The sequence below is a fragment of the Kogia breviceps genome, chromosome 7 (genome assembly GCF_026419965.1).
Source record: "Kogia breviceps isolate mKogBre1 chromosome 7, mKogBre1 haplotype 1, whole genome shotgun sequence".
Taxonomy (NCBI): Eukaryota; Metazoa; Chordata; class Mammalia; order Artiodactyla; family Physeteridae; genus Kogia; species Kogia breviceps.
This window is the reverse complement of record NC_081316.1, coordinates 76,479,413-76,491,174: the sequence shown is the minus strand read 5'-3', so window position 1 is coordinate 76,491,174 and position 11,762 is coordinate 76,479,413. Positions and strand designations below refer to the sequence as shown.

At 42.0% G+C, this 11,762-nt stretch overlaps 1 protein-coding gene across 2 annotated transcripts in view; it reads left to right on the top strand.

Annotated features, from left to right (window-relative positions):
• Positions 1–1,916: 1,916 nt before the first annotated feature.
• SWAP70 (switching B cell complex subunit SWAP70) overlaps positions 1,917–11,762 on the top strand; it is a 79,154-nt gene continuing 69,308 nt past the window's right edge. Inside the window, exon 1 of one of the 2 annotated variants that reach the window (XM_059069161.2) lies at positions 1,917–2,250. In XM_059069161.2, coding sequence (XP_058925144.1) covers positions 2,152–2,250 — 99 coding nt within the window. In that variant the 5' untranslated portion in view covers positions 1,917–2,151. Of the gene's footprint in view, positions 2,251–2,335; positions 2,459–11,762 lie in introns of those variants that run through there. The other variant, XM_067038639.1, reaches the window with a different exon arrangement.

Below are 11,762 nucleotides of genomic sequence, written 5' to 3'. Positions count from 1 at the left end.
TGTGGGCTTTTCTCTAGTTGCGGCAAGCAAGGTCTACTCTTCAATGCGGTGCATGGGTTTCCCATTGCAGTGGCTTCTCTTGTTGCAGAGCACAGGCTCTAGGCACGCGGGCTTCAGTAGTTGTGGCACGTGGGCTCAGTAGCTGTGGCTTGTGGGCTCTAGAGTGCAGGCTCAGTAGTTGTGGCACACGGGCTTAGTTGCTCTGCGGCACGTGGAATCTTCCCGGATCAGGACTCGAACTTGTGTCCCCTGCATTGGCAGGCAGATTCTTAACCACTGTGCAACCAGGGAAGTCCAAGAAGTAGGAATTTGAAAGTTCAGAATGTACTGGTCATGTGACCCCCGCCAAAAAAAAAATGATTTGAAATTTCTTTTTGGTGCTTCCAGATACAGAGGGAGAAGGAGTGTCATCTAGTGGTTAATCTGAACCTTGAGAATTAGGAGGGTTTCTTTTTTGTCATTACCTAGGGAAAGCTGAGTTGGCATGAAGAAATTAGAGGTTAAGTCATGTGTTTTTGTTGACTGGCAGACTTGAGCTGGAGTTGGGGAAGATCATTGATAGAGACTGGATTCTGGCAGAGCAAGAAAAGTCCTGACAAATGGAGAAGTGGGGCCTCTAGGGTCCTCACAGTGAGAGACTGACATTCTCTCTGCTTTTGCCCCTTCCCTTCAACTGGGCCATCCTTTCCTCTGCCCTACCAAGTTCCCTTTGGCCTGAAGCTCACTGAAGCTGCTCCTTCCTTTTCTGCTCTTTCCAAATCTCCCTTCCTTATGATGCCCTTTTCCTTTTAATAAAGTTCATATATGTGCATTTAGGAACATAACAGGAAAACAAAACGAAACTTCATCTGAGAACCGTTTCCCTTTGAAAACTCTTGGTATTTGTTTTTCTCTCCATTTTGTCCAGATTTGGTCTTGGATTGGAGATGCAAGGCACTGTGCCTGGTGACTTAATCAGACTGGAGTCAGCCAACAATATTTATTATCTTAGTATGTGAGCACTAGGAGAACCCTTCCAGAGCATCTGGAGCAACCATGCACATTTCATACGTGGAACATTTGAAGCCCAAAGAGTTCAAGTGGTCATTGTTAACAGATATCAAGTGAACATCTACAATGAGGAGGACGCTCTTCCGGGCAAAGATACAAAGATAGGTTCTTTTTTTTTTTGCGGTACGCGGGCCTCTCACTGTTGTGGCCCGTTGCAGAGCGCAGGCTCAGTGGCCATGGCTCACGGGCCCAGCCGCTCTGCGGCATGTGGGATCTTCCCGGACCGGGGCACAAACCCGTGTCCCCTGCACTGGCAGGAGGACTCTCAACCACTGCGCCACCAGGGAAGCCGATAGGTTCTTTTAAGTGGTCCACCCATTCTGATTAGTAAGATGGGTGGAATGATTTGCTGGGGTCCTTCCAGATCTCCTATTATGCAAGCACAGAAACATCAGGAAACAGCAGCATTACCCACATCAAACCCTTCCTAAATTGTGAACTGTCCCTCAACAGCTAAGAGTTAGAAAAGGTTGCCTGACCCTCTGATTTCTAAACCCACCTTAAACCTCAACTCTTTGCCCCCAGAGACCACTACACAGTAGGCATCAAGACACGTTTGCGAAATGCATGAACCAACTTCCCTCGAGGACTTTCCCTGCTTCCCCTTACCTTCCTCTCCCACTAGGTACTGTGCCAGCATTTGAGTCCCTGACCGGGGACTTTTGGGGATCTTGTCTGGCCTCCTCAGACAGTGACCCCGTCCCCGGGTCAGGAGCAGGGCTCCATTTTTCACTGTAGGACGCCGGACTCTCATTTTTTCTCGGGATAGGGGCTCTGGTTTGGGGGGCATGCGAGCACCGAAAATGGCCCGAGCTGGTCTTGGGAGCACTAGCGGGATGCGTGGTGGCGCTTGCCGTTCTAGCTGGGAAAGAAGGCCGGGCGCCCTCACCGGCAGGGAAAGGCAGACCACCGGACCTCCCAGCGCTCCAGCTGCATAGCGCGGTTCCCCGCGGGCGCCAAGTGGGCGTGGCGTGGCGTGGGCGGGGTCTGCCGCTGTCAGGTGACAGCGCGGCGGGCGGTGGCGGCAGAGGCCAAGGGGCGTCAGACGCGCCGAGTGGCTGGCAGGACAGTTGTGGCAGCCGGGGTAGCAGGGCCGCGGCCATGGGGGGCTTGAAGGACGAGCTACTCAAGGCCATCTGGCATGCTTTCACCGCGCTCGACCTGGACCACAGCGGCAAGGTCTCGAAGTCCCAGCTCAAGGTGGGCGCACCCGCCTACCCCGGGCCCGCACTCCCCCCTCCCCGGCGCGTGCTCTACTACCACCGGGTGGAAGCGGGCAGGCGGGCGGTGACCATAGGGAATGGCGGACCGGAATGCGGCCGAGCGGCCTGCTCGGGGTGGAGGGAGCCGAGACCGGGATTTGGCATTTTTCGCCTCCCTCTTGCTTTCGGGCCTCGCGCTCGGACCGGTGCGTTAGTTCCCTCAGGGCTTCTGGTGAGCAAGGGACGGCGCGGGTGGGGCGCTCTGAGGGGCGAGCCGGTCTCCCTGTTGGCGCGGGAGGCCCAGAAAGGTTGACTCGGAGAGGGCGGTGGGAAGCTCCCTTAGGAAACCCATACAACGTTTCCTCCTTGCTCTGGGAGAAGAAGGGACTTGCCCAAGGTGACTGACTGGTCAGAGCCCTCTAAGGGGCACGCTCCGCACCGGGGCAGTTCTCAAAACGGTCAGCTGCCCTCCAGGCAACCAGGCAGTTCTGAGAAGGGAGAAGTGCCCCAGAGCCGGGCCCGCAACGGCCTCCAATTTTGGGGCGCTTTGGCGGTGGGGTACCCTTTCCGACTAGGGAGGAAGACCTAGCGTCCTCAGGTCTGGAACGAATCGAGGGTGTGCCGTGTCCCGCAGGGACCTTAGTTTCCGGGTGAGGAGCTCTGATCTGGCACTTTGCAAAAGCAAGTGCTTTTGCAGAGTCTTTATTGTGACTGCCAAAGACCCCATCATTAAATGAGCGTATAAGGTATAAATAAAGGAATGCTTGTAAATTGAGTAACCCCAAGCAGGGTAAGTGGCATTTAGCCAGGAAAAATTGGCAGCTTCTTGAAAGTGTAAAATATGGAAACAGACAAGAAGAGCCATTCATAGCTATTTAAAAATATACACATTTTGGATCTGAATGTCTGGTTTTCTTAGCCTCTTCTGGGAGTGAATTTCTGAAGATTGAGTTTGCTTTGTATATTTTGTGCAGCAATCAGGAGGTTCTTATGACTAGTGGCTTTTATGCCAGTAGGACTTAGCATTCTGCCTGTTTTCCTTTTACCCTTCTCTTTTTTTTCTCATTCATAAAAACGTAGTCTGGAAGGATTCATAGAGATCATCCATTTAATCTTTATTTGACTTTATTTTTTAAATTAACATAGAGTAAAATTGACTATTTTGGTGGATGGTTCTGAGTTTTAACATGTATAGATTTGTATAACTACTACCAAAATCAGGGTTCCATCAGTTCCATCATCCCCCAAACTTCCCTCATGCTGCCCCCCTCTTCCTCAACTGCTGGCAATCAATGATCTGTTCTTAATTGCTATAGTCTTGTCTCTTGTACAGTGTCATAAAAATGGAGTCATACAGTATGTAACCTTTTGACAGTGACTTCTTTTGCTCAGCATAATGCCTTAGAGATTCACCTATGTTATTGTGTATCAATAATTCTTTTTATTGCTAAGCAATATTCCATTGTATGGATGTACCGTAGTTAATCCATTCACCCTTGAAGAACATCTGTGTTATTTCCATTTTTTGGTGATTATGAATAGAGTTGCATTTTACTCTTCACTGTTTTTACTTTTAATTTACCTATACCACTATGTTTAAAGTGAGTTTCTTGTAGATGGCATGTAGTTGGGTCTTGTTTTTTTTTTTTTAATCCATTCTGACAATCTTTTAATTGGTGTGTTTAGACCAATTACATTTAATTATGATGTTCGATTTAGGGTTACCATTTTACTATTTGGTTTCTGTTTGTTTTCACTATTTTTTCATTTTTTCTCTTCCAATTGATGGCATTAACGAAATATTTTCTATTACTTTTGTTGTACACCATTCAAAATTGTCTTTGTGGCTGCTTATGGAAAAAGTGTCCAGAGGATTCTTGACTGCAGGCTTGGCAGGAAGTATTAAATCCTAGTGCATAGCTTTTAACCACAGGATGTTGATAATGCAAATGTGCAGTTGTATTTTGTCTCTTTGTCTGCTTAACTGAGAGATTTGGGGATTGATTCAGTTCTGTTCATCTTGCCAGTGTTTCTGGAATTGGAAATATTAAAAAGTTTCTATTTAGTTCTCTCCTTTTTGGAGTTTTGACTCTAAAATTTGACATTCATTGATCCATTGGCTAGGAATAGAGTTTTTGCCTTAATTTGCTCATTCATTCATTTGTTCATAAATAACCTTTTGTGTATACTTTGTGTAAGGTACCATGCTAATTTCATAAAAAGATCAGTACTTTTAGGCTCTTAAGAGTTAATATCTCCTTGGAGGAAATCTCATACAATTGATTTATTAAATAGCAGACTAAAAATTACATACCCAAAATGAGGTTAAAATTTATCGCTTTGGAAAACTGTATGGGCATTCTAAAATACTTTTGGCACTTGTCTTTTTGAATTACCTTCACAGTTTTTGACGTGAGTGGTGACACTTCATGTGTTAGATACTGTGCCTAATTCTAAGGGTGATATCATAGTGAAGGTGGGGGAAAAAGAAACATACGAATTTTTGCCTTCAAATAGTTTAAATGTTGGTAGGCAAACTAAAAGAATAGGCAACCGTTAGAGAACTCTCTCTGTCTTTCTGTGTATATATATATATAGATTATATTACTTAGACAATTACCCTATCCTTAAAAAATTTAAGATCTGGTGGTAGAGATAAGAAGTACAGGAATACTATGGAGAGGAAGATGTTGAATGTGATAGAAGATAAGAGCCCATGCTGAATGTGATAGAAGATAAGAGCCCATGAGATTTTAGAGGAAGAGACCAGTACTTTTTACTGGTGGAATTACTTCATGAAAAAGCTTTGAAATTGCCTCTGAAGAAAGCTAGAATGTGATTATGTGGAAATGGGGGGAGGATTAAGCCCATCCTATTCATTCATTCATTCTTTCTTTCTTTCTTTCTTTCTTTCAATGGGTATTTATTGACTGCTTTTAGCTCTAAGGGATCCCTGTGAACTACTGCAGGCCACAGGAATTAATCAGGCATTTATAGGGACTTCTGTGTAACTTATTTTGATTGGAGTGTAGGATATGAGTGTGTTTCTGTGTATGTATAAGGAAGAGTTTTTGATGGATGGATATTTAGCTGGAGATGATGTCCTTGGGTAAGTGTGGGGCTGTTGGTACAGGATCTTGGTAGTTGAAGCTTGGAAAAAGGAGAGAAGAGGTTCAACAGTGGCCTTGGGGAATGGCTAGAGTAGGTGGTGAGAGGAAGAATGGAAGCCAGGGGACCAGAAATGGGATATAAGAACCACTTTGGGGCAACACTGGTGCTGAGGAAGAAGAGTTTTCAAGGAAAACAACATCTGTTATCTTTGAGAGTTAATTTATTATTATTATGTACATATATTTTAGAGATTGTAAAGTAATGATATTGATTCTTCCCTGCCGTAGTTCATAAACTACATTATTTCTTCTTTTGTGAAGAGAAGTTGTGAAAAGTTTGGAGTATTGGCATCATCTTGGGAATAAATTTATTTTTGACTTTTAAGGAGATTTCTTTGCAGTACAGTACTCATTTAGATAAATGTGTTTGGGTCACTGCTATAATTAGTAAATATTTTCCTTGAGGGCCCCCAGTTTAGTACAAAAATCTTACTATTTTTCTTTTGGCTGCGTTGGGTTTTCCTTGCAGTGCGAGGGCTTCTCATTGCGGTGGCTTCTCTTGTTGCGGTGCATGGGCTTCAGCAGTTGTGACTCACAGGCTCTAGAGCGCAGGCTCAGTAGTTTTGGCGCCCGGGCTTAGTTGTTCCAGGGCGTGTGGGATCTTCCTGGACCAGGACATGAACCCGTGTCCCCTGCATCGGCAGGCGGATTCTCAACCACTGCGCCACCAGGGAAGCCCTGTTTGTAGATTTTTTGATGATGGCCATTCTGACCGGTATGAGGTGATTCCTCATTGTAGTTTTGATTTGCATTTCTCTAGTGATTAGTGATGTTGAGCATCCTTTCATGTATTTGTTGGCAATCTGTATATCTCCTTTGGAGAAATTTGTTTAGGTCTTCCACCCATTTTTGGATTGGGTTGTTTGTTTTTTGATATTGAGCAGCTCGTATTAAAGGAGATTAATCTTTTGTCAGTTGCTTCATTTGCAAATATTTTCTCCCATTCTGAGGGTTGTCTTTTCGTCTTGTTTATGATTTCCTTTGCTTTGCAAAAGCTTTTAAGTTTCATTAGGTCTCATTTGTTTATTTGTTTTTATTTCCATTTCTCTAGGAGGTGGGTCAAAAAGGTTCTTGCCGTGATTTATGTCATAGAGTGTTCTGCTTATGTTTTCCTCTAAGAGTTTTATAATATCTGGCCTTACATTTAGGTCTTTAATCCATTTTGAGTTTATTTTTGTGTATAGTGTTAGGGAGTGTTCTAATTTCATTCTTTTACATGTAGCTGTCCAGTTTTCCCAGCACCACTTATTGAAGAGTAATAACATATTTTTGAGTAAAACAAAAATTACCATCTGTATAAATTTTGAAACTTAAAATACAAAGAAAAAATTAACATAAGAAAGATATTTGTTGGGACTTCCCTGGTGGTGCAGTGGTTAAGAATCCACCTGCCAATGCAGGGGACATGGGTTCGATCCCTGGGAAGATACCGCATGCCATGGAGCAACTAAGCCCGAGAGCTGCAACTTATGAGCCTGTGCTCTAGAGCCCGTGAGACACAATTACTGAGCCCACATGCCACAAATACTGAAGCCTGTGCACCTAGAGCCCATGCTCCACAACAAGAGAAGCCACTGCAATGAGAAGCCTGCACACTGCAACAAAGAGTGGCCCCTGCTCGCCGCAACTAGAGAAAGCCCGTGTGCAGCAACGAAGACCCAACGCAGCCAAAAAAAAAAAAATTTATTAAAAATAAAAGATAGGGCTTCCCTCGTGAAACAGTGGTTGAGAGTCCGCCTGCCGATGCAGGGGACACGGGTTTGTGCCCTGGTCTGGGAAGATACCACATGCCGCGGAGCGGCTGGGCCCGTGAGCCATGGCCGCTGAGCCTGCGCGTCCGGAGCCTGTGCTCCGCAAAGGGAGAGGCCACAGCAGTGAGAGGCTCGCATACTGCAAAAAAATAAATAAATAAATAAATAAAATAAAATAAAAGATATCTGTTGAGGCAAACATAGATTTTCATTAAACTTAGCCGTAAGATAAAAATACAGAACACAGAATTTAAAAACTACTTGTGACTTACATAAGCTACTATAGAAGCAGATGTTGGGTTGTCCTCTAGTCCAGCAGTCCCCAACCTTTTTGGCAGTGGGGACTGGTTTTGTGGAAGACAATGTTTCCACAGGGCCGCGTGGTGGGGGATGGTTCAGGCGGTAATGCGAACAGTGGGGAGCGATGGGAATGGCAGATGAAGCTTCTTTCGCGTGCCGCTCACTTCTTGCTGTGTTGTCAGTTCCTAACAGGCCGCGGACCGGTACTGGTCTGCGGCCTGGGGGTTGGGGACCCCTGCTGTAGCCACAGTGACGTTTCTTGTTAAAACAGCTGGGCATGAGGTCACTGCAGGTCAATATCTTGATCTTCATTAAGAACACCCCTTATCACCTCCATGCCCTCCAACAAATAGGGAACCAACTCTGCCTCACTTTCCTTACCTTGATTCTTTCTCCCTCTTCCTCCCACATTCCCTGTGATTTCCTTGAGCTTCCTCCTGGCAATTTGTGCACCCTCTCCAGGGCTCCTCTGTCTCTTTGGCTCCAGTTGTGGCATTTCTGGCTCCCTACCTGAGTTGTAGCTGTATAGGTCTCCACCTGCACAGTCAGCCTGTGCACCCCCCATAGCAGTCATCAGCTGTATTAGCTTAATCTGTAATTGGATTTTTAGAAGGCAACTCATTTTTTTAAAAAATGAATTTATTTTATTTATTTTTATTTTTGGCTGTGTTGGGTCTTCACTGCTGCACGTGGGCTTTTCTCTGGTTGCGGCAAGCTGGGGCTACTCTTTGTTGAGGTGTGCGGGCTTCTCATTGCGGTGGCCTCTCTTACTGTGGAGCATGGGATCTAGGTGCATGGGCTTCAGTAGTTGTGGCACGTGGGCTCAGTAGTTGTGGCATGTGGGTTCTAGAGTGCAGGCTCAGTAGTTGTGGCACACAGGCTTAGTTGCTCCGTGGCATGTGGGATCTTCCCGGGCCAGGGCTCGAACCCATGTCCCCTGCATTGGCAGGCAGATTCTTAACCACTGTGCCACCAGGGAAGCCCGCAACTCATTTTTTAAATTGTCATTGATTTGCTGTCACTATTTTTCAGGCTGGAATACAAAGGGATACTAAACTAAGTTATTGTTTTAAGTTAAGCTTGTTCTAATTGTGTGGAGATCTACTTTTCAGCTGCTGAAGTAGATAGCAATAGGCTTATGGTGGGAGAGAAATCTTCAGAAACACATTCTTTACTTACTTTTATACTTGTATTCATTAATAGCCCTTCCTTAGAAAAAAGTGTATAGTTTAAGGCTATGTTCATCTTGAATTCAGTTAAAAACTACTGGGACAGATTTTGATGGAAACTTTTCTTTATATCTATAGGAAGGTGCTACATACATGTAGGTGGCTGAGTAAACATTATTGAACTTTTTTTTCACCAATTTTTCCCTTGGTTTTGATGTTTGTGCCCTTCTTTTGTCTTTTTTTTTAAAATGAGGGACATTTGTGTGTGGATTCCATATTTTAGTAAACTTTATTGATATGCCATCTGAAACAGACATTGTTACTTTTAGGTTATGTAAATTTGCAAAAGTCATAAGGGAAATAGGTATTGGACATATGGTTTGAAGGAGAAGCAACAATTATTTTCTTCTCCATTGATGTTTAAAAATTATCTTCAAATTATTTAGAATTTTGATGGTCTTGCAGAACGATACTAAATCTCCAGTGTTACTTAGAAATACATGCAATTCCAAGAAGTTGAAAAAATGAAGCCTATCATTTAAACAAATGTACATCAAAAATAAACTTTTTGAATAGTTCATATATACATATGGTATAAAATTCATAATGTACTAAAGGGCATTTACAAAAGTGAAAAGTAAGTTTCCTCCAACCCCTGGCTCATACTAGTTACCTGCCCCTGAGGTAACCATTGTTACTAGTTCTTTTTGTATTCCTTCCAGAAATCAAAGTGTACCTTAAAATTGAACTGTCCTACACTGTTGATGGAAATGTAAGTTGGTGCAGCCACTTGGAGGACAGTATGGAGGTTCCTTAAAAAACTAAAATAAAATTGCCATATGATCCTGCGATCTCACTCCTGGGCATATATCTGGAGAAAACTGTAATTCAAAGAGGTACATGCATCCCAGTGTTTGTTGCAGCACTGTTTATAATGCCCATTGACTGATGAATGAATAAAGATGTAGTATATATATATATATATATATATATATATATATATACATATATATATACATATACACACAACAATGGAATATTACTCAGCCATAAAAAAGAATGAAATAGTGCCATTTGCAGCAACATGGATGGACCTAGAGATTATCATACTAAATGAAGTAAGCCAGACAAAGACAAATATCGTATATCACTTATATGTGGAATCTTAAAAAAAATACAAATGAACTTATTTACAAAACAGAAACAGACCCACAGACATAGAAAACAAACTTGTGGTTACCGAAAGGGAAAGGAGGAGGGAAGGATAAATTAAGAGGTTGGGATTGATATATGCACACTACTATACATAATATGTATAGTATATTCAGTATTTTGTAATAACTTATAAGGGAAAAGAAGCTGAAAAAGAATATATATCTGTATATATATAACTGAATTACTTTGTTGTACACCTGAAACTAACAGAACATTGTAAATCAACTATACTTCAATTAAAAAGTACCTTAAAATTAGTATTCTTATTGTTATAGTTGGTGTTATCCTCTTAAATATAGCAAAATCTAGTGATAGTTTTCCAACGTCTGTTATAATTTTACTTTACAATTATGGTTGCAGTGTGAATTACATGTCAGTGCTGGAAATGTCTTGAATAAGCTTATTGGCTCTGCACTCTTATCCTGTTGTTTTTAGAAATGCAGGGTTTTGTTTTGTTTTAAATTGTGCCCTTTTGAAGTAAAAGAGCTCACAACTAGTGAGGATATAAATGAAAAAAAATTGAGGAACATGAGTAGTTTGAATCTTTATTCATTTCTCAATGATAGATTTTCAACTAAATGTTCTTTAATTTTTGCCCTGCAGTTGATTTGCGTATCTTGTGAATAATGTCTTGTGTTCTGTTCCCATGTAGGCATTTAGCTAAAAAAATGTTTAATCTTGCTAGTTACAAAAGTAATTGAGCCAGGCCAGTGGTCTGTTGAAAATATAAAGGAAGCAAGTTGCAGCAAAGGGCTTTTATTGTGTGAAACACAATGTAAAAGATTTGGTTAATTCTTGTGAACTTGGCATGTATAGTATTCCCTTCCTAATCTTTAGTGTTATGTTTCTGTTAACCCCTGTGGTTAAAGTTGTTTCTGTTCTAAAAATCTAATTAAAAAAAAAACCCATTTAGAGAACCAGAGCATGACTCACCTGTGAAAGTCTTTGTAAATATTTTTTGTATCTCACCAAAATGAAACAGTAAAGACAGCTCTCCAAATAAAGAGCATGTAAGATACATTTAAAAATCTTAAAATGGTAATAATGGATTCTGGATTATTTCCTTTTTCTGTTTCTTACTTGCTAGAAACTTTTCAGTAAGATAGACTGGAAGTTTTTGTTTTTTTGAAATATATGTAAACTTTTGCTTTATTGAGGATAATATGCAATCTACGAGGCACTTTTGTGTGTGTGGCCTTCCATCTTAATAGCCAGTGCATTTCTAATCTTATGACTCAGAGGCTCTTAACCTTCCTGGTGCCCATTTTGTATTTCCTTTGGGGTCTTACTGCAGTCCCAGAGGTACATAGTAACTGGAAGCTAGAGAAGGAAGAGGCTTTGAATGACCTTTTCTCACTTATTCAGTTTGCCCTCTCATTCCCCCCCCCAGGAGGGTTATTGTAATCCCCTCAATGATTATTAACACATTGGGATCTGAATCCTGCAACATAAGTCTAAGTTAGTCTTTGCCTCAGCTTCCTTTTGTTTCCCAAGGCTTCATTTCATAAATCTATTTTTCTCCTCTGCTTTCTGCTTTATTTCCTTCTCATTCTACCTTCAGATTCATTTTTTTTAACCCAAAATCTGTGTCTACTTCAAACTGCAGTTTTCAGAAATTAATTTTTAATTGTAGAAAGGTATTTGGGAGTAAATCTGCATATAGTCAAATTTCATATAAGGAGATCTTACAGTTAGGAAGAGATTTCTACAATGTCAGAAAAACTAGTTTTTTTGTCTCAAGGTTCTTCTATGCCTTCTTTACCCTTTGCTTCCTTAGGAATATTTAGCTTTACAGCCACAATGGCTTACCAACCAGAAGTGACAGCAGTTAGGATAAAAGTTGTTCTGTCAGATGGACAATGTCGAAGGTATTATATTTCACTGGGAGGCACCTCTGGGAGGATG